This window comes from Podarcis melisellensis (assembly GCF_964234715.1).
Source record: "Podarcis melisellensis genome assembly, chromosome: 10".
In the NCBI taxonomy this organism is placed as follows: Eukaryota; Metazoa; Chordata; class Lepidosauria; order Squamata; family Lacertidae; genus Podarcis; species Podarcis melisellensis.
The window spans coordinates 38,904,911-38,932,051 of NC_138542.1; the positions used below are offsets into that span (position 1 = coordinate 38,904,911).

At 42.6% G+C, this 27,141-nt stretch overlaps 2 protein-coding genes across 7 annotated transcripts in view; one reads left to right on the top strand and one right to left on the bottom strand.

Annotated features, from left to right (window-relative positions):
• The window catches only part of CEP290 (centrosomal protein 290), a 46,367-nt gene extending 38,847 nt beyond the window's left edge, over positions 1-7,520 (bottom strand). Inside the window, exons 1-8 of one of the 5 annotated variants that reach the window (XM_081929066.1) lie at positions 7,134-7,520; positions 5,809-5,929; positions 5,625-5,702; positions 4,596-4,665; positions 4,033-4,079; positions 2,875-3,018; positions 1,968-2,021; positions 1,052-1,204 (exon numbers count right to left, since the gene is read on the bottom strand). In XM_081929066.1, the coding sequence (XP_081785192.1) occupies positions 1,052-1,204; positions 1,968-2,021; positions 2,875-3,018; positions 4,033-4,079; positions 4,596-4,665; positions 5,625-5,702; positions 5,809-5,910 (648 nt within the window). In that variant the 5' untranslated portion in view covers positions 5,911-5,929; positions 7,134-7,520. Of the gene's footprint in view, positions 1-1,051; positions 1,205-1,967; positions 2,022-2,874; positions 3,019-4,028; positions 4,080-4,595; positions 4,666-5,624; positions 5,703-5,808; positions 5,930-7,124 lie in introns of all 5 variants that reach the window. The other 4 variants (XM_081929064.1, XM_081929063.1, XM_081929065.1 and 1 more) reach the window with 4 other exon arrangements.
• Positions 7,521-7,852: 332 nt separating this feature from the next.
• Positions 7,853-27,141, top strand: part of TMTC3 (transmembrane O-mannosyltransferase targeting cadherins 3) — a 34,343-nt gene continuing 15,054 nt past the window's right edge. The window contains exons 1-9 of one of the 2 annotated variants that reach the window (XM_081929069.1): positions 7,853-8,048; positions 10,259-10,369; positions 14,994-15,088; positions 16,067-16,282; positions 18,509-18,727; positions 21,186-21,285; positions 22,588-22,703; positions 24,919-25,091; positions 26,406-26,658. In XM_081929069.1, coding sequence (XP_081785195.1) covers positions 16,094-16,282; positions 18,509-18,727; positions 21,186-21,285; positions 22,588-22,703; positions 24,919-25,091; positions 26,406-26,658 — 1,050 coding nt within the window. In that variant the 5' untranslated portion in view covers positions 7,853-8,048; positions 10,259-10,369; positions 14,994-15,088; positions 16,067-16,093. The remainder of the gene's footprint in view (positions 8,049-10,258; positions 10,370-14,993; positions 15,089-16,066; positions 16,283-18,508; positions 18,728-21,185; positions 21,286-22,587; positions 22,704-24,918; positions 25,092-26,405; positions 26,659-27,141) is intronic. The other variant, XM_081929068.1, reaches the window with a different exon arrangement.

The window sequence follows — 27,141 nt, forward strand, 5'->3', positions numbered from 1 at the left end:
GCGCTTCGGGAACACATCCGCAGCCTAGGCAGCTCTGCGGGAGGTCCTGCAGGGATGTCTAGGCTGCAGATACCAGCCTGCGTCGGGTGCCCTGAAAGCAGAGTGCCCGGCGCTTCGGGAACACATCCACAATGTGGGGAGCCCTGTGGGAGTTCCCCGCAGGGCTCCCCACGCTGCGGATAGCAGCCTGCCGCCCGGCGGGCGGGGCGCCCTGAAGCAGAGCGCCTCGTGCGCCAGACAGACATCCGCAGCGTGGGGAGCCCTGCAGGAGTTCCCCGCAGGGCTCCCCACGCTGCAGATAGCAGCCTGCCGCCCGGCGGGCGAGCACCCTGAAGCCGAGCGCCCCTCGCGCCGGGCAGACATCGGCCAGCCCCACAAGCTCGGGGGACAGCAGGGAGGCGCAGCGCCACCATCCCGCTGTTCCTCGACCTGGTTCGGTTTCCCCGACCTGCTTTTGGGGGGGAATAAGGGGGGGGAATTTCCTTTATTTCCCCCCCCCAAAAAAAAACGAGGTGCGTCCTATGGGACGGAGCGTCCTATGGGACGAAAAATACGGTACTTCTTATCCCCAAAGTCTAAAACAAAGCAATCTGCAACATTCATAATCAATAGGGATCTTAAGAGCCATATCCTAAGTGTCATATTGACGTCCATCTAGAAAAACTGGAGCTATGCCATCTTCATATCAGCAGAAGATACAAAATTCACTGAATGCTGATGTTTTAAATTATCTTCTGCTATTTTCGTGCTGCTGATTGTATCAATATACAGCAAAAAACAATTTGAATAATTTTTAATACACTGATGCTTATATGCTGTTTTGGTCATTATTGTAGAAAAGCAGGATAAAAATAAATTAAAGCACCACTGTAACAAATTTCTCTAGTTATTGAAAGGTGAAGTACTCATCACAATAACCCAAATTCCTAACTAAGTATCCTTGGCACAAGAAAGCCTCCGAAAGTCCACTAGATAGAATGATACTGTCCGAAGATTTATATTAGATTCAAAATTCTGAAAATAAAGACAAGGGCAACCCCTTTAAGTTTACCTGAATTTCATCTAGATACTGGACAAGCTCAAAGTTCTTTTTTGATAACTGTGACCTGTAATCTGATTCTTCTCCTCTTCGTGAAAGAAGGGTTTCTTTTTGTGTATCTATCTGTCTCTGATAGTCAATTACATCCTGACGAAGTTGTTCATTCTGCATAAGACAAACAGGAGGAATTGGGAAAATTATACAAATCAAGCATTTGAAGTGTGCCAACAAATGCCACAAGTCAATGTGTGATCTACAGAATCTGAAACAAACTACAATATCACACACAAATATATCCAATAATCCTACAAACTATTAAGCTGAATACTCACCCTCTTTTTTCTTCGCTTTTTCTTCAAAGGAAATAGAGTAGAATAAGAAAGAAAATCAAGGCTAATTAACATATAACTTAGGAAAGCTTAAAAGTAAAAAGAAGACAGCTGTTCATAATTGGCCAGGAAACATCAAAAAAGCACATTAACAGCGTAATGCTATGAAATTTATGTTGGCAGTGGCTAATAAGTTAAAGTGAGAGGTCTTTGTGCAAGAAGGTGAGGACTTCCTTTCTCCTTGCATCAGAATTCACCCATCGCAGTGATTTAAATCATTCCAAATTAATGGGCCTAAATTTAAAACATATATTTAGGACTTGGATATAAGCCAGAGGTAAGAAATGATAGACAGACAACAGGTTAGAAGTACAGTGCCTGATAAAACAGTTGTGACAGTAAGACAAAGAAAACAAGCATGTTATAAAGAACACTTATGAAACAGAAAATACTCCTTAGTAACACAAGTCCTTGCCGCCCTACAACAGAGTCTCACTCTAAATTATTTAAAATACTATTTTAAACCAGAGGAGGGAGGGAGAGCTGCATGCATGGGAGGAAAGGTCAATCAAACATTGATTCCAAAGTTCTTCACTAACCTCCCTTCTCAACTTGCTGTTTTCATTTTCTGCATCCTCATTCCGAAGAGCAAGCTAAAACAACAAAATTAGTTAGCTAGGAAAATGTATCAAGTACAAAACAAAGGCATATTTTCCAGAAGTATCAACACTCCTGGAGTACATGAATAGTAAATATTGTATTATATATGCATAGATAGGTAGGTAAATAGATACACACAAACACACACAGGGGGAGGGCAGCTCCTGCTCGCATTTCTCATCAACCCTTCCTACCAACTACCCCAACAAACCCTTCAATGCTATTGCCAGTCCTCTTCCTTTACAACTCACCCAAAGCCCACATCCCCTCACAGCTCCTTAAACGAATTCAACTGATCTCAGCCTACCTGCCAACCCACCCCCACCATATTGCCAATCCCTCACAGCTTGCTCCAATCCCAAGATCCCTCTGTACTGCTGCCACTGGGGAGGGGCAGGGGATTGAAGAGAACAAAATATTTCATCCCTTTGCTCCTCTTAAAACTGTACAAGACTGCACTGCATTACAGTGGTACCTCGGGTTACATACGCTTCAGGTTGCAGACTCCGCTAACCCAGAAATAGTACCTCAGGTTAAGAACTTTGAATGAGAACAGAAACCGTGCTCTGGTGGCGCGGCAGCAGGAGGCCCCATTAGCTAAAGTGGTGCTTCAGTTTAAGAACAGTTTGGCATTAAGAACGGGTTAAGTACGTAATTCGTTCCGGAGGTCCGAGGTACCACTGTATATTTCTTATTTCCCGGTCTCATAGTGTATACACAACCTCTGTTTCGTGCAAATGCATACATAATTAACTTTTTTTCATTTCTATTGCTATTATTCAATACAAGTCTTCAATTTTATATTATTTTCCAGTTTTACAGATGTCTACTTAAAATACTGCATACCTGTTCATTGACTTTCTTTTCTTTCTCCAGCTCCTTCTCCATATCTGCCAACTCTCTGTCTTTTTGTTCCATCTGCCTTTCCAGCTGACGGATCTCATCACGCAAGAAGCGAGTATCACGACCACCAGTAGATCGATGTGCTGCCTTAAAACACCATTAAAATATAACAAGCTATGAATGTGTTTCCAGTTAAGGTAAGCAGGACAGTACAGAACACACATTTCAACACACACACAAACATTTTGCATTCATTCATTCTGCACAAGTTGGGAAAAGTCAGGTTATACCTGACTTTAATCTAGTATTTGTACTGCAAGGTATTTCAGCTTCAAAAATTCAAATGGTTTAAAATAAAGGTATGTCTTAAAGGACTAACTATGCACAATTATATATTTTTAGCTATTTTACATTCCCACTATATAAAGGAAAATCTAAAAGTGATTTTGTTATAGCGTGCAGTAGGAACTTGCCTTTGCTACATTCTAAAGGCACTATGCTACAGATGAAACCTGTGATCAATATAGCTGTGATTTTGACCAATAAGGGTCTGACCTTCCTACAGTTAAGCAAATTCAAGTCCTGCTTATTTCATTTGCCCTTTGAAATTGCAGGACAGCGTTTAAAAGTATCTAACTTTAAAAGGTTGAATTACACACTTACAATTTATATTTATGTCCCCAATTGTTCTGTTTATGTTTAATCAAATAAAATAAAATGTTAAAAATAAAGACTAGAAACACAATCCTATTCTCCTCTCCAATGTTTACGATTGGAAGGGATTAGGATTATATGTAGTTTCCATCCTCCAGGGGGAGACTGCACAGAAAGAAAGCTAAACTTTCCTCAGGCACATGGAAAGCTATCACCAGAAGTTCTTGCCAGTATGAAGCTGGGATGTTCCACAGTGGGGTTTGGGTCTCACAAAGGTGTCAATTATTGAACCCATCAAGAGTGCCAGACTCAAGCTGGCACAGCAGAAAATATGTTCTTTCCCACTTCTTCTGCCTTGGCCAGAACGAGCCAGCAGGACTTGGAATGTATTGGTGGACTTGCTGTTCCACTCCACCGCTGCCCTGCCTCTTAAAAATGCAATACATCAACTAGTACCACCAATAACAAAATAAATAGTATTAAATGCAACTTTACATTTTGACATACCTCTAACTCCTTTTCCAATTTCATAACTTTAGTTTTTAACTGATTTTCTGTTAGAATAAAGACACACAAAATTACCAAAATATATTTCCATAAGCCTCCAAATGAAATCTACAATAAGCTTGGTGGCAACCTCTGCTAACATTACAATGAGTGACTTATTTGAATCAAATTTTAGTAACAACAAAATTGAAGCTATATTACGATACTTTTTGTAAAAAACAACAACTCTTTACATAGTTTTGAAAACAATAAAACAAGCAATAGAGGAGAAATTGTGAATCACATGTTGATGGACTGTCAATATAAATCATATAAATGACTAGTGTATTTTATACTTCACAGAAAGAATACAAAAATAGGAAATGAGCTGAAAAGAAAAAATGGGGACAGGATGAATCAGAGGAGGCAGGCGTAATAAAGTTCAAGACACTGAACTCAGAAACTTATATATGCTTTAACTTCTAATCGAAATTTCCATCATCATCTACTGACCCTGCTGAAAATTGGAAATATACAAGTATACATTTAAGTGTGTGTTACTTATCCACAAAAACTGATGCTACCAAATTTGGCTTGCTCCTCCCCAGCTTTCTCAACTTCTTCCAATGCCAGTTCTACTTCTTGATTTTTCATCTACAACAAATATAGGAGTAAGACAAGTGCCCAGAACAAATAATTACATATGAAGCTACAAGATTATGTAGACTAAAATAAGATGCATGTTACTACACACAGATAAACACAATATAAGCAAGCAGAGGTTTTAGTCTGGAGGAATGCACCCGTTATAATTTTCAGCAGATCCTATAAAGCAAGCAACATCCAGCTATTTCCAAATGTGCCCTTTTGAAAAATGACCACGCCCACTTTTCAACTCCTGGGGGGTTGGGAATGGATCCATGCAGCCCTTAGCTAAAAATAAAAAAAGCAACCTCTATACTATGCGTCAGAAACCAAGAAACTTTCTCATTTTCACACTTGCAATAGGAATTGGATAGAAAACTTTATGACCCAGAAGAAGAACTCCAGGGAAATTAGACTGTTTCCTAACAGGGTTATTCAGACTAAGGACTGGGAACCTTTCAACGGGTGTACACCTTCCTATAGACCAGGAGGACAAAACTCAAATTACTCAGGGCACTGTCACTAGCATTCAAGAGGGTTGCACTACTGCATTAACTATGAAAAAGCATTTCTGTCACATTTTTCCTAGCTGCACTTATCAACCAAAGGAACTGTAGATGGGCAGGCCAAAATGACATGTTTCACTTCAAAATTCTAATTTATCCCTGTAAAAAAACAGTAATTACCCTGTGACACAAACATCAGGACTTCCATCATGGATTAAGTGAAAAATACTGACTTTCCACAACAAGATGGACTTTTGCCACACTCCTGACAGGAACAACTGCACTTACTACTGTTGGGGGCACCTGCTCACTTGGCTGGAGGGGAAAGGCTGCAAGCAGAGAGTTTGCCCTAGGATGGAGGAAATAGACTCTGCATTGCTGCCTAGCCTGGAATGGAAAGCTCATGCTCATGCTCATGCACAATTTGCTTCTTAGAAGTAATTAGGACGCACCAGTACTGACCCTCATTAGTGACTGAGAAATTTTAAAAAGCTGAATTAAACGTTCAGGGTTCTCATCCTTCAGATCGCTTCCATCAACCTAAAGATAAAAGCAAAATACTTTATTACTATTAAACAGTTTAATATTAAGCATTATATCCATTTAGTTTCTTCGCATAAAATGCTCAATTCACTGTTCAAAGTACCTTAGCCAACATCTCCAGCAAAGTATCTGCTAGCTCCTCCTGACGAGGTAAAGAATCAGGATCTACTCTCATAACCTTCTTCCATTCTAAAATGGGTGCCATCTTGAATGTTCATTTATCTCTGAACAAAAAGAAAAGGAAAGGTATTTTGAGAAGATATGAAAATATCCACAAAGGTAGTCATTCTCTTTACAAAGATATTGATAAAGGAAGCAAAAGACATTTACAAAGATATTTACAAAGGAAGCAAAAGTTTACTAGACATTATGTTCATGATGTAAACAGAAACACAAAACAGGTCATTATTAGAATCAAAACATTCTTGCTTGTGCGCTCAAGTGCTTCAGCATCACTTCCATTTTTAACATCTCTAACTGTACCAGGAGTAGTTCAGGAGGGGCCATCACTTATAGAAGGGGCCCTCCTGAGCTACTCGTGTCATACAAGAGAGGGAAAGGACAACTCTAATGGTATATGTGCATGGCTTTGTTGATCTCACATGGGATTGAATCCCACAACTTTATAGTCGCTGCTAAGAAAACCCTAAAGTACAGACGGTGCCTTTTGTTTTTCATACAGTAGTTGTGAGGTTTCCATACGCCACTTCTATCCCTCATCCAACGTAGCATATACCTCAAGTGAGGATAACATTGTAAACCATCAAACTTGCTCCCACAGGAGACCGATGACGGCTAACAGCTTGGGTGGCTTTAAAAGAACACTGGACAAATTCATGGAGAAAACGATTCATGGTTACCAGTCAGGATATGTTACTCTGCTGCTACAGTTGGAGGCATTAGAACCAATTGCTGGGAACCACAGGAGGGCAGAGGACTATCTTGCGCCAAGAAGCCTGCTAACTAGATTCCCACAAACACCTGTTTATCCCCTGTGAGAACAGGATGTGGGGCCAGGTGAGCATGGCTCGTTTTTTTATGTCCTTACCTGATGCAGTGGGCTCAAGTCCACAACCCCTACGGTCGTGAAGCGCACACACTTTCAAGCGAGTACACCCTAAACCTATAGAGGTATATAGTTGTACCTATAGTTCACAGGGGGTATATAGCTGAGGTATATAGTTATAGGTATATAGCTATATAGAGGTATATAGCTATATAGAGGTATATAGTTGAACCTATAGTTCACTGGGGGAGAAAAGATTAACAGATTGGCTGGTCTTTCAATGTCTATTACAAGACTCTCTAAAAGGCGTTTAAACACACACACACACCTTCGCCATAAACCTTTCGAAAGCGCCTCTAGACCCTCCGAAGTGGGTCAGCTGGGAAAGGAAGCGAAGCTATGAGCCTTTCTACCCCGGATACCTAGGATGCGGAGGCTTCACGCAATCTCTCTTGCGCGCTTCGCAGTGAGCCAGTAGATTTACTCCAGAGGAAGCGGGTCGAGGACTGCAGCCATTTGTTTCCCCAAGCAAGGAAACGCCTCTCCGCTCTCGGAGCCAAACGGGCTGCGAGGAGGGCAGCCTAGTGGCCGCTAGTCCCGCTTCCGGAGCCCCGCCTCGCCCGCCAGGTGCAGGCGACGTTAATCCGCATTTATTTGTTCACGAAAATCTCCCTCCCTCCTTCTGGCTCGCTGGTTTCCTCAAGTCGTTCACGGAGGAGGCGGAGCAGGCCGCTGCTGCTAGGCGACGCCCTCAAACACCGCTCGCCCTCAGCCGGAAGAACCCGGATCTTCTTAACTGGAGCGAGAGCCGAGTCAAAACTCCCGCGGGACTACAACCCCCATCATGCCCCAGCCGAAGACCACAAGTCCCGGCATGCCTTGGGGTGAACAGACCGAAAGGGAACAGCCGAGGTGTGGCGCGCGCTGAGGCTGACTCCCCACTGAACAAGGGGCAAGCGCGCTTTCCCGAATGAGCGTGCCTGCCTGCTTGTTCACGGCATGCCGCGGCCTTCAGCAGGGAAAAGATACCGCCGAAGGAATCTTAGGCTAAAGGGCGGGAGCCACGGAGAGGACTACATATCCCAGGCTGCTCCGCGCCGTCCAAGAGGCAGAAGTCGGCGGAGTATCCGCCGCTTGGAATGCCGGGGGAGGGAGTCGGGCTTCCCAGCATCCTTTGCCGAGCTCCGTGGGTGACAGGGGGAAGTGTCCGCGCGTGCGCACTTGCGGGAGGGAGGCTCCGATCGCTCGCCCCGGGTTCGGTTTTCCCAGGGAGGCGCGGCTGAAGCACCAGCGGAGCGAGACATGGCGGAGAGCGTGTGCATCGCAGGCGGACCCAGGTACGGGATCGCGCGCAGCTAAGAGCTGCGGGGAGAGTCTCGGGCCGGGGTTCTGAGAGAAGAGAGCGGCTGGCTCTTTGGCCCCCACGCGACGGGGACGGGAGAGGGACGGAGGGGAAGAGGCGGGGGTGCCTGGCTCTGCCCGGTGCGGTTTCTTGCGCGACTCTCGAGGAGAGCGCTGCAGCTTCCATGCCAGGTACAGGATTCAACCCGATGTAGGAATGAATCCCCTTTGCTTTTGGAATTGCGCGCTGGACCTCGCGTGCAATTCAGCAGCTCGCGGTCTCCCTTAAGGTGGGAGATGTGCTGCTAAGATATGGTCGTCCGAAGGAAAGGCTTGCAGTGTATAGCGTGCGTGTTCACACGTGACGCTTGTAAAGACCCCCGAGTTAAGTCCTGGATGGGGGGCGGGGCAGAGAGGAAAGTGCTTTCTGTGTAGAAAATAGTGGCTGCAACGAAATAGTTGCACAAGCCCCATGGGAAAACCTAAGTGTTTCCCAACTTCTTAGTGCACCGTAGGCCCAGCACAATCCCGTGCATCTTTACTCGGAAGCAAGTGTTTGTGCATTCCATAGGATCTACTCCGGAAGTAAGCGAGTTTAGGATTGCACCCTGAAGCCCTGAAGTTAAATGGCCTCACATTAGTTCTAACTGAGTGATACGATTGGTTACACTGTGCTTAAGCGCTACTTTCTCTTACTTTCTCTGTACGTATTTATACTGTGGAGATTCCAGTTACTATGTAACAAGTTATGAGCAAACCTTCCAAATAGCGTGTGGCGTTTTTCATTATGATGTTGATTTCATCAGGTAGCTAGTAGCAATGCAGAGTAAAGTGACTGCTGTTACGTTTTGTTGATATTCTACATGCTATAACATTTGTTAAGGAATGCTTTGGAGATCAGGCTGCAACAAAACTCATTTTGGAACAGGAAGAGGGTAGAGGAAATATATACCCGAGCACACACACAGTAATTATATATAAACTTGGGTATCACTTTCGTTCTGCATAGATAATTTATTAGCAAGGTTTAATGTTTGTTGGTGACTGTATCTATACTGTATCTATTCACAATTTACAGACTATGAGCTGGGCGGGTGGGGGGGCGGAGCTTGAAACTTTAAGGCAAAATGTGGTTCTGATTGCTTATCCCCATCTGCAATGTTGCTTTGTTTTATTTGACCTCTTATCATAAGCAGCCTTGAGCAGCTTGAGTAAAGAACAGTCCAGTAATTGGGATGCTCAACAATACTGAACCAAAGGCATTCTAATTGTCTTCTTTCATTATTCATGTCTCCCTTTTTTGTTAGCATAAGCCTGACAAGGAATAATCTGTTACATGTGAATATTCTTGATATTATCAGCTTGTCACTTCCCAGACTCTCTTTAAGAACCAATAAAAAGATCATAGCTCTCTTATAAGTGCATTATTGCTTTTTTATGCTCAGAGAGAAGCTTGCATACCTTACAAACAAACATTTTAAAGCAATTAGTGCAATGCAGAATGCCAAATGGTCGGTGCAAAAGTAGTAATTGACTCTATTCCAGTTCGACAAAGATGTTTTTAATATACCGTATAACTGGATGTGGTGATTCAAGCCCCAGTCCAATAGCTATTCTATCTACTCTGTGTGAGCCCAAAGACTTCTAATTGTCCTGTGGGACTTCTAATTTTTTCTCTTCCAAACAACAGATTTCCACACCATGTCACAAATGCCTTCTGAAGATTTTGGGAAGGGTTGTAGTTCAGTGCTTTGCATGCAGAAGGTTTGATTGGGAATGTTCCATGCCTGAAATCTTTGAGAGTTGTTGTCAGTAGTGCACTGTAGACAGTATTAAGCAAGATGGACTCAGTGGACTGACTCAGTATGAGGTCACTTCCTGTGTTGCTTGTTTGAATTTTTAAAAATTGTACAGTTGGAAGGGAACCTGAGGGTCATCTAGTCCAACCCCCTTCAACACAGGAATCTCAACGAAAGCATCCATGGCAAATGGCCGTCCAGTCTCTTCTTAGAAACCTCCAAGGAACGAGAGCTCCCAAGGGAGCCTGTTCCACTGTTGAACAGCTGTAACTGTCAGAAAGTTCTTCCTGATATTTAGTTGGAATCTTCTTTCTTGTAACTTGAAGCCATTGGTTCAGTTCCTATCCTCTGGAGCAGGAGAAAACAAGTTTGCCAGCAGTTCGAACTCATACTGTAAATGTTTATAGGTGTGTGATCCTCTGGATTTGAATAACTATGTGCAACCAGGTGTGGAGAATGGATTCATATTACCATTCCGCACTTCATCTTCCTATATTTGTCAGATTACCATCAGAAAGGTCAGCATTCTAGATCTTCCAGTTTTTTGCCTTTATGCAAAGTATAAACTTTAAAGCAATCCTGTCAAAAAGCAACAATCAAAAATAAGAACCAGCAGCAGAAATTATACAGTTGAAACCTGCTAAGATAAAACATGTTTTGTTTCCATATAAAAAGATACCAGGAAGGTACTCCATAGTCCAAGCACTATGGCCAAGAAGGCTCTGTCTCTCATTCTTGTTCACATAACCACCCAAGATGTTGGCATAGAGAACAGCAGCTCTGGGACAGACCCTGAAGCAGAGCGCCCCTTGCGCCCGCAGCATGGGGAGCCCTGCAGGAGTTCCCCGCAGGGCTCCCCTCGCTGCGGATAGCAGCCTGCCGCCCGGCGGGCAGGGCGCACTGAAGCAGAGCACCCCGCGCGCCGGGCAGACATCGGCCAGCCCCACAAGCTCGGGGGACAGCAGGGAGGCGCAGTGCTGCCATCCCGCTGTTCCTCGACCTGGTTCGGTTTCCCCGACTTGGTTTTGGGGGGGAAATAATAATAAAGGAAATAATTTTTCCTTTATTTCCCCCCAAAAAACGGAGCGTCCTATGGGATGAAAAATACGGTAATCAGTGAAATTGAAACAAAGTTGGAGTTCTGTGCTTCAGTTGTTGGGCTGCAGGCAAAAGTCTGACTACCACATTTTGAAGAAATCAAGGTTTCACCATTCACATTTTAACAAGGCAAGTGTACAATAGGCTTCTTCCTCAAAACAGTTTGTAGCACACATCTTTCTGTTCACAGTGAGTGAATTCAGGAAGATTTACATCACTGAGTTGCCCTATATGATCTATTCAATGTCTTAGTATACTATCCAGTTTTGTGCAACAGTATGTCCAGACACTTCTGTTCTCCCATAGGGCATTGGTGCTCAGCATTGTCATTTGAAATGTAATCCATGGTTCATGAGCTGTCCGAGTGAATCTACAGAGGGATGAGCCAGACCCATGACTCATTTTTCTGAACACATTTTATTTCTCATAGCCAAGATCCCTTCCATTTGGGGAGATCCTTACCTTGGATGTTAGAAAGAATTGAAGCACGGCCGTCTCTGTAATGTCCAAAGGGCCAGTGCAGGCCTGGCAACTCTCTTTCTAATCTTCTCAACATGCTATGTTTGAAACACCTGTTGGGCTACATGCAAGATCTGCAGACACTACAAAGAAAAATTCCAGCTGATGTTTTTACAAGCAACTCTTTAAGTGATCAGAAGTCTTCAATTAGTTTTGTGCAATGGTGGTCAAACCCTTTACTGAAGGGGAGACTCCCAAAAATTCCTTCACCTTTGCAGGCAAACGATATTTTCAGTAGCGAACATTCTCCTTGAGGCCTAAAAAAGGGGCAAGACTAGTGGTATAATTCCAGTTGCCTGCTCTTGCATAATCCCTCTTCATTTGAGACGAATTGTGAAATCATTTGTAGCTGAGTTAGCAAGATGGGAAGATGCTGAAGATGTAAACAAAAGATTCCCTTGCTCCCTTGACTCATGGGAAATCCTTGTCTGTTCCAGGTTCTCTACAGTAGGCTAAAGGTAAATTCACTGGGAAATACGACATTCTGTGTCTCTAGAGACCTTTCCTGTGGGCGTGCACCAATACACAAGTAGTCCATGTACATGCCTAGGGATGAAGTATTACCTTGTCAGCTACTTATTTATTTCATATAATTTATATACCGCTTAATCGTAGAAAATAACTCAAAGTGCTTTCCAAAAAAGGTGCAACAATGATATTATCACTAAAAAAAAATACAGTCATACCTTGGGATAAATACGCTTCAGGTTGAGTGCATTCGGGTTGCGCTCCGTGGCGACCAGGAAGTAACGGAGCACGTTACTTCCAGGCTTCACTGCTCGCGCATGCGCAGACGGTCAAAATGACTTCGCGTGCATGTGCGGAAGCGGCTAAATGCAGCAGGCACACTGTCGCGTCTTACGTTATGTTCAGGATGTGAACCGGGCTCCAGAACGGATCCCGTTTGTATCCCAAGGTACCACTGTATACAGCAATAGTTTTAAACATGCAAAAAGTGAAAACAAAAACAGGCTGAAACAAATTAAAACTTGCACCAGCTTTCTAAACATCTGGGTAGGCTTGTCTGAACAAGAATGTTTCTAGCAGGTGCCAATAAGAATACAGTGAAGCTACTTGATTGATATTAATAGTCATATGGGTCATATGAAGGCTCAGTTGCCTGCCCAGTCTTTTGGGCAGCAATGGGGAACCTGTGGTCTTCCCAATGTTGTTGGACTCTGAACTCGCACCATTCTATCCAGCATGTCCAACGATCTGGGGTGATAGGAGCTATAGGCCATCAACATTAGGAGGCCTACAAGTTCCCCATCCCTGCTGTAGTAAGAACTTGGTCCATGATGGCAGATCAAAAGGTAGTCTTCTCAAGAGCAGTCTGTGTGGCTTCTCTAGTTGAGGATGCCAAATGGTTTTCTCTCGTGGTTAAAGTGTGGAACTAGGACCTTGAGGGACCTGGGTTCAAATGCCCACTCAGCCATGAAGCTCATCTTGGGACAATCATTGCTTCTCAGTCTAACCTACCTCACAGGGTTGTTGCTGGGAATAAATCAGGAGAACCACGTATATCAACTTTAAGAAAAAAATTTTGTTTTGTTTTTAAAAAAGCTAACAATGGGGAGAATCTAGCTGCATCTAGCTCTTTAGAAATGATCCATTTTCAATGTAGATTTTGACTCCTATATATGCCTGTTAGTTTGTATTAGAAACCTGCCCATTTCCCATTGGGTGCCTATATCCTAGCGACATCTTCCCTGACATAAAAATTACATCCCTTCTGTGTGCATTATGGCAGGCAGGTTTCCATTTAACTGCTATTTAAATAGCACTAGGAAGAAAAGAAGACAGAGTTCTCTTTGTTGGTTTTTATCTTTTCTTTTTCTCCTCTGTAGTGTTTTTCTGGAGATCCTAAATGACAGCTTGTGAACTTTCTGATGTTTGGTTGTTTTTATTTTCTAATTCCCAGAGTGTGAGATACATTCACTGTCTTCTGATTTCTCACCTATGCATCACACCAAGTGTGTGTGTGAGAGAGAGAAAGAACCTACTAAGCATGTTTTAATTCTCTGCTGTAGAATGTTAGGGATGTGTGTTTTCTGGAAAATGTTGGCATAGAAAACATTCCTAAGTAAATTGAAGCAATTTTCACAGAAAAAATTATAATGCCTTAGAGAACAATCCAGTATAACATGTTAATTTTACTTATACTGAGTCAATTAAGTTAAAAATGGTTGCTGCCAAGCTTGCCGAATACTGTACATGCAATTGGCATGATTAGTAATGAACTCAAAAATGGACAAATTTCCATGGGAAAGCAAAGCACTAGAAAATTCCCACCCCACATCCCAATTTTTTATTCCATGGCATAAATGTGTACTGTACTGGAAATGAATACTTCACCTGATGTTCTGAAGGACACAAATATGCAAGATTCAAGTAGGTAGCCATGTTGGTCTGACGCAGTCAAAAGAAATAATAATAATAATAAAATGTCCAGTAGCACCTTAGAGACCAACTATGTTAATTGGTCTCTAAGGTGCTACTGGACAATTTTAAAAATATCTTTACAAATATGCAAGCAGAACATTGCACAAATGGAGAGACAATCATATTCATATTGGTGCTTTAGATTGCTCTGTGCACATATATGCATCTGGCTGTGATCAGTGAGGTGAATGGCAAAGAGCTCTTGCACAGAGATCTTTATGAATGCTTTGTATTTTTGACTCTGCGCCCCCCCCCAAAAAAAAAGATGCACAAAGAAAATGTGAACTTTATGCAAAATTAAAGCAGTATAGGTATATTGCTCACTTTTGTAAAACTTGACCTGTTTCTCCTAGTCAGAGATAAATTGAATTTTCTCTGGGTGAAGCATGGGCTAAACCTCTGAGTTTATGATCCCTCTTCTGAGCATTCTTCACACACTTTCAAGACTGACTTTAAAGCTTCTGTGAGCAGAAGAGGAAGGCAAGCAATGTTTAGCAACTTCCGCTGCCCCTTGCAGCCCCTTGGGGACTCCCCCAATCCTCTGGAGCAGATTTATGGGATGCAGGGAGGGGGAATTGCCAAAAATGTCCTCCCCACTCCACCTAAATGTTTAACTGTATATCTGGGACGTGTACATTGTAACATGCTACAATAATATACCAGTTCTGATACATTAGAGGCCAAATTTGTTAAACAGGTATCTTCAAATGTTACTAGTTACTGTTTATTAATGTATAAATTGCTTATATGCCAAGTTGGATTCTAAGCTATTTACATCTATAAAATCAATTATAAAATAGATATAAACTAATGGGGTTCCCTTTGCCAGTTGGAAAGCCCTATTTATGCATTGAAACAGAAGATGCTTTTGCAAGTAATTTAAAGAGTGGTTTCCTAAATTATTTCCCGTATGTATGATTATTTGTATACTATCCTGTTTATTACACCTTGCAGAATATATTTTGTCAGCTTTCAACTATCTGGGTGTGAGGGCTTTGTAATTGTATGGAGAAATCACAGTTCTTTTAGCAAAATGGTAACTAACTTGCTAACAATAATTATTATTATTCTCTGTTTTTCTAGTAAAGATCCATAAAAATCCAGTGCTGATCACAGTGACTTCAAAATAGATTTTTAAAGAAGAGGATGCTTAAATGAAGAGATACTGTGCTTGAAACGTGAGTCAAATATTTTATTAAAGATGTTCAGCAGACGCTGGTCATCAGGTTCATACTGCTTTAAATTACACGCACACCCCAAATAAAATCTAGGTAGTTGTTTCCTTCTAATATAAAGAGCATAACTGATTATTATTTTTTTTAGCAGCAAGCATTCTTTGTGATATTTTGGGGCATGTCTCTTTGTTCCTGAGATCAGAATGTGAACCCCAGGTTGTTAATAGAAGCCAATATCTGCAACTAATTCCCCCTTTTTTATAATGTGGTTGATCTCACTGATGGGGGTGGGAAATGACCTGAGACCCTGACAAGGAACAACTAGTGAAAGAATAGTTTGAATTTTCCATAAATTTGCTTTTGGAGACCAGCACTGTATGGTGGTTAAGAGACAGAGCTGTGAAACTATAGTGCTGTGAGCTAGGAGTAATTATTTACTGCTGCGATACTTCAGTTGGTGGAGCATGAGACTCTTAATCCCAGGGTTGTGGGTTCAAGTCCCGTGTTGGGCAAAATATCCCTGCATTGCAGGAGATTGGACTAGATGACCCTCAGGGTCCCTTCCAACTCTACAATTCTCTACTTCTATGATTCCTATAAACTCAATCTAGCAGCTCAATCTTAAGTATGTATTCTCATAAGGAATCATCATTTGTGTTCAGTAGGGCTGACTCCCAGGTATGGGATTGCAGACTAAAATCTTATCCCCTCGCCATCTAAAACAGGGATGAACACTACTGCCCTGACTCCTCTTGTTATCTCAGGATTCAGGTTTGTAGGTTTCTCCTTTGCACCATTCATATGACCGCACTGGCAAAATACCAGTAGGTGAGAACACTGAAATATATGGCTTGGATTTAAACACTCTGGAGGGCACCAGGTTGGCAAACGCTGTGCTAGTTAAATCAGCCATTTTGATTTGCAAATGCCGATTTTTACAGAAAAAAAGATTGTTAAGACATGTTTGAATCTGTTCCACAGCTATAATTTTTGAGAGCTCCGGAGAAGATGGCTTATGTTAACCTAAAGGAAATTGCACTAATAGTTGGAGTGGTGGCAGCTTGCTATTGGAACAGCCTGTTTTGTGGCTTTGTTTTTGACGACGTTTCAGCCATTTTGGACAACAAAGATTTGCATCCTTCTACTCCTTTAAAAAATCTCTTCCTGAATGACTTCTGGGGGACTCCTATGTCTGAGGTAACTGATTATCATCCTGTAGAAATATTGACAGCATTTTTGAAATGTCTTGCTGAGCCGAAACATTGGCCACATTAGGACAATCATATATTGGCTTAAACTGGTTTTTGATTGAGGTGGGGTTTTTTGCCTGTGTCTGCATCCCCTTCCCTCCCATTTTGGAAGCTTCAATTAGGTCAGGAAATCTCTAACCATGATTTCCCATTCCACCCATACTGGGAAAGTAGGGTTACCAGACTTGAAACGAACCAGAACGTTTCACAGTTTGAACTAGTTTGAGATCTTGGCTTGTTCAGAAACCAGTAACTCAACCTTCCCAGATTGGGAAATGGTGGTTTGTTAGAAATTTCTTGGTTTAGATGTTACTCCTGCAAAAGGAGGAGTGAAGGGGCTTTGTTCAAAAGCTCTATGCAGACAAATGCCGGCTCCCTCGGCCTATAGAGTGAGATGAGCGCACAACCCCAGAGTCGTCCGCGACAGGACCTAACGGTCAGGGGTACCTTTACCTTTATTAAGCTGATGTATAATTATCTGAAGTAGGCCAGTGGCTCGCAACACCCAAACTTTAAAGTTTTTAATGAGATTTTTTTAAAAGCTGAAAAATTAGTATTATACCTTCCATAAACTTTATTTTGTAATGTATATGTTCATAGTCTTGATCATGGGTAGACAAACTAAAGCTTGGGGGCTGGATCTGATCCAATCGCCTTCTAAATCTGGCCCGAGGATGGTACGGGAATCATCATGTTTTTACATGAGTAGAATGTGTCCTTTTATTTAAAATGCATCTCTGGGTTATTTGTGGGGCCTGCCTGGTGTTTTTACATGTGTAGAATGTGTGCTTTTATTTAAAATGCATCTCTGGGTTATTTGTGGGGCATAGGAATTCGTTCATCATTTTTTTTTCCAAAATATAGTCCCATCCCGTCCCCCCAAGGTCTGAGGGACAGTGGACCAGCCCACAGCTGGAAAAGGTTGCTGATCCCTGGACACAAAGGAATACAGGGACATTGAACATAATTCAAGCTGTAGTACCAAGAGAAGAGCAATATTTCTTTCTCTATGTCCAATTCATGACTTCATGAGCTGGTACAAATGTTGCCAAAATAACAGCACCCTTAAAAAAAAGATGGGAGGTATTGGCAGAGCCAGGTAACCATGAGGTTTGCAGGAGCGCCAAAAATGTCTGTTAAAAACAACAAGTAAGGACTCAATGGCTATGGATTGCTGTCTGATTAGGTTGAGTACGGGATTGTAGAGCAAGTGGGAAGTGGAATGTAATGGGGCCACTAAGAGGAAGAGGAACAAAGATATAACAAGGCACAGACAGAGAAGGGAAAGAGTGGCTAGAACCCCAAACAGAAGCCCTCCAATCTGCAGCAGTTTGTTCTAGGGCTCTGCTTGTATGATCTAGACACCGAGCCCCATCTACAAAACTGCAAGGTTTGCAGTAAACAAATAATCAAAGGACATAAGCTCACAGGGGAGTTGGGACAGGTTCTTTTTATATGCTACTGGGGTGAACAGGCAGAATTGGGGTGAATGCCTCCAAAGCTCAGAAAGACATCAGGGAACCTCCCAAGCTTCCATCAAGTCTTCTCCACAAGCCAGCAAACTTGGGAGAGCAGTGGGAAGTTCTCACATTGCGCTGAGCTTTATTAATGTAGAGTATGAGGCTTTCTTGTGAATTCTGTACAATGCCCAGCAATCTCAGGGGCAAGGATTTGTGTGTGCAGTCAAACAGAATCCGTTCTGGAAGTCCGTTCGTCTTCTGAAACGTTCGAAAACCAAAGCGCAGCTTCTGATTGGCTGCAGGAAGCTTCTGCAGCCAATTGGAAGCAGCGGAAGCCCCATCGGACGTTCGGCTTCTGAAAAGAACGTTCAAAAACCAGAACACTCACTTCCATGTTTGTGGTGTTTGGGAACCAGAATGTTCATCTCCCAAAGGGTTCAGGAGCCGAGGTATGACTGTATTGCTCAAGGTAGGATTTTTTGCTGCTAGTGACCATATTTGTGAAGCCTGCATCTGAGCAATATCTTTCTGAATGTTGGGAGGTTTTCTTTTATGGTGTCTGCCTTCTTGGGAAGACTCAACTATTTGCAATGTGTCTTGCTTTTAGGCTTCTGATTTTATACTCTAATTGAGCTATATTACCCCAAAGATGGATATATCCCCCCCCCCAACAGTTCGATCTACATGTGGGTCTGTGTCTTTTTGTTTTTTAGGAGCGAAGTCACAAGTCATACCGGCCGCTCACTGTGCTCACGTTCCGTTTGAACTACCTGTTCAGCGAGTTAAATGCTGTCTCTTACCACTTCCTGAATGTCATCTTCCATGCAGCTGTTTGTATTGTCTTCCTCAAGGTCTGTAAGCTTTTCTTGGACAACAAGAGCAGTTTGGTTGCTTCCTTACTCTTTGCAGTGCACCCAATACACACTGAAGCGGTAAGTAAGCCTGAAAAGGCTCTGTTGAGTTCTTGTTAAAGAATAGTTCTCTTAACAACAAATGACAAACTATCAGCAATGACAGTCTTCTATCTATCTTGGAAGGAGAATAGGAACATAGAAAGCGGCCTTGTATTGAGTCAGACCTAAATCAGACCGTGGTGTGTTGAATTTGTCAACTTTCAAATTCCAACAATCTCAAGAAGTTGGTTTGGCACTGTAAAAAAAAATTCCAAGAGTACAACAGGAGCATTTTTTTGTCATCTTCTCTGTGGTAGGTTTCAATGACAGGCATTGAAGTAAGCTGTCACTTGTCTTTAAAATGAGCTTACCTTGTTGGCTGTGGGAATTGTATCAGGGTTAACTACAAAGAGAATTCTGCTAGCTACATAGCTCATTTGCATGAAGAAATCCTTTGGATGATGGCCTAGATTAATATGTTAATTTTCTCTCTGTTTCTTTCCATCCCTGTTAGGGCATGGGCTGGAGCTCAGTGGTATAGCTCATCCTTGGAATTCAGAATGTCCCAGATTCAGCCCCTGATTTCTCTAGACTGGCGAAGGTCCCCTCTCTGTAATCCTGGAGAGTCGTGGCCAATGTTGACTATACAGTGGTATCTCTAGTTGTGTATCCTTCGGCTTACACACGCGGCAAACTCAGAGGTATTTTTCTGGGTTTTGCTGCATGTGCAGAAGCGCTCTACCGTGCGCATGGACAGAACAGGCACCTCCAGTTGCAAATTCCTCGGGATCCAACCGGAGCTCCAGAATGGATTCTGTGCACAACTGGAGGTACCACTGTACTGAGCTATAGGGTCTGACTTCATATAAGGCAGTTTCCTTTCTTCCTGTTGCAGTGTTCAGTTTGGGCAGTTTCATAAGCCTGACAGCTCCTTGAGTCCCTTTTCAAAAGATACACTTTGTCTGTGAGTGTCATCAATATCTTAGCTTTTGCATCATGCCCTCCAGATGTTGTGAACTCCAGCTCCCATCATCCCCAACCAGCAAGTCCAGTGCTCAGGAATGCTGGGTGTTGAATTCTAGTCAGCTTTTCATTGCCTGGTTTAGTGCTTCAAAGGCAGCAAGCGGCACTTTGAACTAGACCAGGAAACAAACCGATGCAAAGGGTATTACCTGCTACCATCACTTGGTTCCTGCAGGCAGCTGTCTTCTGCACCAATTGAAGCTTCTGAATTTAGCCAGATAAATCAGTGCAGAGCAGTGCTTCTCAAGCTATCTGATCTGGGGGACTGGCAGTCCCCGCCCCACCCGCCATATGCCAGGGACCTGTACCATACAGTGGTACCTCGGGTTAAGTACTTAATTCATTCCGGAGGTCCATTCTTAACCTGAAACTGTTCTTAACTTGAAGCACCACTTTAGCTAATGGGACCTTCCACTGCTGCCGCTCTGCCAGAGCACAATTTCTGTTCTCATCCTGAAGCAAAGTTCTTAACCTGAGGTACTATTTCTGGGTTAGCGGAGTCTGTAACCTGAAGCGTATGTAACCTGAGGTCCATGGTCCATGAAGCATCCTGCCCAAGCTGGGCTGTGATGATGTTGTTATTATTTATTGAATTTATATAGTGCCCTATACCTGGGAATCTCAGGGCAGTTCACAGATGGGGTAATAGAGTCACTGAGGATGAGCAGCCAATGACTCGCAGACCAGCACCAGCCTGTGTACCATCACTTTGAGTAGGATTGGAGTAGAAGTTTAACTTTGGGTTTGAAATGCAAGTTCTAAACATGGATGATCAGTTGTAGAAATAAACAACACTGAAGGTCTATAACAGTCAAACTCCAAGCACTCAACTCCTGGGAGATGGTTCTGCTAACTGAATATGTTCTAAGTTCCTCTGTGGTGCTTTTATAAGCTACTAAAAGCCTCAAAAAATGAACAGTGCATTTATTATGGCAAAGGCCAGTCTTCCCAATCTGGTGCCCACCAGATATTTTGGGCAACAACTTTATTCGGCACCAACCAGTATGTCCAGTGTTTGGGAATGGTGGTGGTCTTGTAACCCTTGGAGGGTGCCCTAGGAAAGGCTGAGGCCTCTGGAAATTGGTGCATGCATGTCTTTTTGAGCAAGCACTTGTGCATGTTGCACATGGTGAGACTATAAATGCATCCGCCGAAAATGTCATTGGTTAGGCATGCTTTCTCACCACGTTTTGTACATAAAAAACACAGCAATCCTAATTAGGATTTGAGTACTTCCATTTATCAGCCACATGAGGGCACAATAATGCTATACTTGACATTGTCCGTCACGAAAGTAGTGGAAGCTCACTCCACTTGTCTTTGCTTTTTTATTTTAGTTTACTTTTGGTGCAGGTGCCCCTAAGGATTGCATTTATCCTATATTCTTTGTTCATCACTTGCATAGGTGGTTTATCTTCTGTCTTTACATCCTAATTTTGTTTACCTAATGATCACTCTCTCCTCTTCTGTTTAGGTAACTGGTGTAGTCGGCAGAGCAGAGCTTCTCTCCTCCATCTTTTTCCTAGCTGCTTTTTTGTCATATACCAGGTCCAGAGGTCCAGAAAACACGATTGGTAAATACCTGCTTTGGGTCATGTAGTTTTATTCACAGACACAATGACCTCTAAGGGTGTAGTCCGCAAAAGAAAGCTATCAAAACTTCCCTTTGTGTTGGTCTCTGGTGCTCCTTTTTCTAATAGTGCAGTGCTAGTAGTAGTAGTTCTTACTACCAGTGGTATACCAGTAGTAGTACACTACTGGTGAGAATTAGTGAGTGTGAGTAAGAGGCACTCTTCTTAAATCAATGCATTCTGATTGTTTTTACTCCTCATTCAAACCCTGTTTGGCCTCAAGCATCATTAGGAACATAGGAAGCTTCCCTTGGTTATCCATTGGAACATAGGAGTCAGACCATTGGTCCAACAGTTCAGCATTGCCTATGCTGCCTGGAAGTGGCTTTTCAGGGTTTTAGATGGGAGTCTCTCTCAACTCTGCCTGGAGATGCTGCAGGTGGGAAAGGAGCTACTAGGATGGATTCTTTTCATCTGAATGTGCTTGTTAAAATGCCAGTTTTTAGGTTCATTTTTAAAGGAACATATACCTCTACTTGCCACCTCTAAAAACTTCAAAAACAGGCAGCGTGTACAAGGATTGCTTTCTAAGTCTGCGTCAGTAGGTGAGAATGCTACATTATTGTTAGCTTTCGCTACAGTAGTACCTTGGTTCTCAAATGCCTTGGTACTCAAACAACTTGGAACCCAAACACTGCAAACCCAGAAGTAAGTGTTCCAGTTTGCGAACCTTTTTCGGAAACTGAGCGTGCTCCCTTTTGAGTGGTAGACTGAGGTCTGTCTGTTTTTGCTATTTATTTTGCATTTTTGCTTTTTGCGGCTCTTTTTGTTTTGTTTTTGTAACTGTGTGGAACCCAGTTCAGCTACTGATTGATTGGTTGCGTGACTGCAGTACATTGTTTATTGCTTTGATTTTATGGATCAATGGTCTCATCAGAAAGTAAAATTCACGTTAAATTGCTGATTTAGGGGTTGTTTTTAAAAGTATGGAACAGATTAATCCATTTTGCATTACTTTCTATGGGAAAGCACACCTTGATTTTGGAACGCTTTGGTTTTGGAATGGATTTCCGGAACGGATTAAGTTTGAGAACCAAGGTACCACTGTACTAGCAGTAGGAATGCGCTTTGCTCAACCCAATGTGATTGGCTTGCCCACCTCATTTAGTCTACAAAAGGATAAGGAAATTGATGATAGCTCCCAGTTCATTAAGTATTGCTAGTCATGCTCTCAGCAATTACAAATGACCTTTTTCTTTCCCTAGATTTTTTGCCAGCTAACCGTTTGTCTCTTTTGCATTGCAGTGTGGACTCCTATTGCAGTGACTGTGTTTCTGGTGGCTGTGGCAACATTATGTAAGGAACAAGGAATAACAGTGGTGGGAATCTGTTGTGTCTATGAAGTATTTATAGCTCAAGGGGTAAGGAACTTGTGCAATCTCATTCTAAGCCTGTGGTTAACCCAAGAATTGCGCACATTTCTAATTTTGTGATAATACGCCATGCTCATGTGACCACTTATTTTATTTTGTCATGCTTGGGTGGGTGACTTGCACCCCTCAAAAGGTTCGTGGCAGCATAGAACTAAAAATCACCTCAAGATAATCTAGTCAATCTTGCTGTGCCAGGACAGACTGACTGAAAACATTCCAGGCTGGTAGACTCACAAGGTACAGTGCCACTGTTGGAGAAATTTAAAAGGGGTTCCTAGACTGTAGGTTACCCTCCCAGAAACCAAAAATAAAAAGGATACAGGCTTCAAGTGAAAAAACAGGCCTTTATTGAAATACAAATGTGCATAGGGACAGCCTCAAAAATGAGGAGGCCGTAAAAGAACCACATCCAAAGAAATGGGCTTTTATACATTTCCAGTTTACACACATGATTTCTATTCATGGATCAAACCAAGCAAGCTTAATAAATGCAACCCATCATCCTGAACCAATAAAAATATTTTGGCTCCTCAGATCAGCCCTCATCATAATATCATGTGATTACATATAACCGTTTTTCAGTTTCTTTCTTTATTAAGACTTTGATTAATTTTCCTATTCATTAAATGTCTCTCTGGATCCTCTTTCACCTGTCTTCAAAGCAATTCAAGATTAATCACCATCTAGAGATGTTTTGAAAGCATCCCTCCCATTTAGCCAGTTGAACAGAACTTCCTTAGCATCATTCCACCCTATTACAAAATCCTGGCTTTTCTTCTGGCTCCTCTGAGAAGGGCGGGGCAACTGGGGAGGAGAGTGTAGACTCTTTCATATTTCTAGAGATCCACTTCTGAGGCAATAGGGGAATAAGTAATCAAATAATCGCCCTACGTAAATGTATGCTGCTTACAGTATAAAAGTGGGGGGGGGGGAGCATGCAAGCACCCAACAAAATGTCAATAGAAATGTTTTCAATTTAAAACAGGCCGACTTTTTAATTTGGTGAACTTTAAGACTTTTAAATCAAGATTTAGAAGTTATAATTGTGGTGGTTAAGAATGAGACAAATAAGTTTCCTCCACACACACACACAGTCCTTAAAATTAACCTGGAAAACATGCTATCCTCACGTTCCTTGAGTCTACCTCATTCTCTTCTTTACTGAAAAGGTTCTCCGAAGTTGTTCATAATGTGTGTATATATAATATCTGCATTCTTAGATATTTTGCAGGTTTGAGCAATTAACATGGTGGGGCAGGGGACTGTCACAAATTGGATTTTGGGTTGTGTGTTTTTCTTCCCACTCCTAGGCAGCACCATAGGTTGGCCATCCGTGATACATAGATTAGATAGATAGATAGATAGATAGATAGATAGGCAGGCAGATGGATGGGTCAGTGGGTAGGCATCATTCTACCTTAAAGCAAAATAGTTAGGCCTTTATTTTCAGAAAGATCTTTTGTCTGAGATCCAACAAATGGGGAGGGGGAATCCTTAATGATTTGGCGATGACTAGGTGTGCAGTCCACACTGCCAGGGCCAGACTGCCCATGAGGCACACTGAAGCAGCCACTTTGGGTGGCAAAATCTTGTGGGGCGGCACTCCCATGGGTGCCCTTCCACCATTGGGGTTGCATGGTGGCGGGTTCCCCGGAGATCTCACCAGAAGCTGCCACAGCTGCACAGCCTCAGTAAGTGAGGCGGGGGCTGCGAAATGGGATGGCTCGTTCCTGTGTGCTGCACTGCCATGCCACGACTCCCCAGAGAAAGCAACCCATCCTGGCAAACCTCCGAAGTACATGAAATCAGGGGCACTGCATGGCCCAGCAGCTATGGAGTCTTTGCAAAGGCTGCTTTGACTGATTAGAGCCACCACAAAAGCTTCCAGCAGCTGGAATCCATGAAAAATACAGCAGCAGCAAACCATTAATGGCATCCATAGAAGCACTTCACTCTTGCAAGGCTCGTGGACAGTACTTATAGCTGTGCTTACTTTATGCTGCCTCTTGTTGCCTTTATGTGACTTTATTGCTTGCGCTTTTATTGTACGCTGTTTGGGGAACTTCAAAACTGAAAAGTGGTCTATCAATTTAACTAACCATAACTGTATTCATCGCTGGTGTTGGTTCATGGCAGTGAATGGCAGTGAAAGGTTTACTTTGCTTGAAAACTAAGCTTTTTCTCTTCCCCCCTTTTTTTTCAGTATACCTTGCCTATTCTTTGGGATACAGTGCTACAGATTCTCCGAGGCAAAGGCAGCATTCCTTACTGTATGCTCCAAATGCTGTTGAAGCTGATAGTTCTGATGTTCAGTACGCTGCTTCTTGTTGTGATCAGAGTCCAGGTCATTCAGTCGCAGTTGCCAGTGTTTACAAGGTAAAAAAAAAAAGGACCCAGTATATCATTATGAAATATTACAACTTGGTGATGAGTAAGTTTCCACCAGGTGTCCACTTGGATTTATTGCACAGCTGATATTCTTTTATATCGTTTGATTTCTCTGAAAACTAAGATATGTCCCTAACTCATGTCCTTAAGAAGAAGATATGCAAAGCCTGTTGGATCAGTCCAGTGGTCCATCTTGTCTGTCATCTTGTTCTCACCAGATGCCCACTAAATCACAATTTAGTGTTACACAATGAGCCTCGGCAAGTCTTGGGCTTGAACGGCCCCCCTCCTCTGGCAAAGCCACAAGGAAGGATATGAAAGGTTTTGTGTACATTTTAGATTAACCACAGCTTTCCAGGCTGGCTAATCTTTACTTGTTCTTGCTAACCATAGTTATGATATGAAGAGATCTTATTTTCACTGACCGTAATAGAGATTAATAGCCACAGTTTTGGGTTCAGGCAGCATGCCTGTTAACTGTGGTTAATCTAAAACCGAAGTGGAAGCTTCCAGTCTCATTGCAAATACACTAGGCCGTGGCCAGTTCTGTCAGTGCAGATGGAATAAAACAACTTTTTTAATTAAAGGGAGCGTTTTCAGAATGCTAGCCATTCTTTTGCAAGTGACCTGGTTCTTGATGACAGGCTGCATGGCTGGTGTGTGTTTCTGACAGAAGCACAGTTCTACACTAGTAGCTCATGCTATTGAGACAGAATGTATGAGGCAGATTGATTCTATTTTATAGTAGTTCAGGTGGATAAGAATGCAGCCGGACAATGACTAGGCTATCTCTTTTCTTCAGTGGTTTTTGTTCTAAGGTGAGGCTCCTGAAGGAGTTGCTGGGGGAACAGACAGGCCTCAACTTGACCTCTACTTGTGACTCATTATTAGGTCATTGCAAAGACTTGAAGGCAAAGGGACTTACACACAGGCTGTTAGAAATCAGAAGGCACATGTAGCCTCCCCCTTGCAGGCCAGATGTACTCTTGCATGATTCACTTGTGGACTTCAGTACACTCTGAGGTTCTCCTTAATCCATTCTGGTCGCTGAGCAGCAGTGAGAAAGAGTATACGCTGTCAGATTGACTTAACTGGTACGGCCCATGGCTTATATTTGTTAATCTTGGCAAAGCTTGAACAATTATGGAGTTGGAGATTTCAAGATTTTTCTCCTCACTCCAACTTTTCTTACGGCAAATTACTAAGATTTAAGTTCAGAATCTGCTGTTCTTTGCAGTGTCTTGGGATCTCCTGTTACTCAGAATGGTTTAAAACGGAACCTTTGTTGTTGCTTTGAACTAGGTTTGATAACCCAGCTGCCGTCAGTCCATCTCCTGCAAGGCAGCTGACTTTCAACTACCTCCTTCCTGTGAATGCCTGGCTGCTTCTTAATCCCTCAGAATTGTGTTGTGATTGGACGATGGGCACCATACCTTTGGTAGAATCTCTTCTAGACATCAGAAATGTTGCCACCATCGCCTTCTTCTGCTTTTTGGGAACATTGCTCATCTTCAGTCTCCGCTATGCTGGAGATTCTTCCAAGACTGTGTTGATGGTAAGTGATGTCTCACTGTGATTTAGAATTGAAATGGAAGAATGGTCCATGACCAGAATTCACAGGAGAAAATCATCTCGGCTATTCTTTCAGACAACGCTTCCCCTGCTGCAGTCTCCTGGTGCTTGTCTCCATCCTGCCACTGTACCTGAAAATATCCATATTCAGATTATAATGGAAACTTTTTTGCAGGTTTCTTCATGAATTTGATTCTGAGAAGCTCTTTAAGTCTAACACTAGAAGCATCAAAGGGCCCTGAGTGCCAGAAAATGAAGATGCATTAGTGTTGATAGAATGATTCCTTAAAGTGCTGCTTAAACTGGTTAACAGGGAAATCCATTTCCTTCCTTTTAGAGCCTTTGGGTATGAGCTGTGTTCATACACCTTTTAGGGGCCATGCACCAGGGACTTGCACTGCCAGATTTCATTGCTTCATATTAATTGATCCTTGCTACATATGTGCTCATTCACCTTCACTACTTT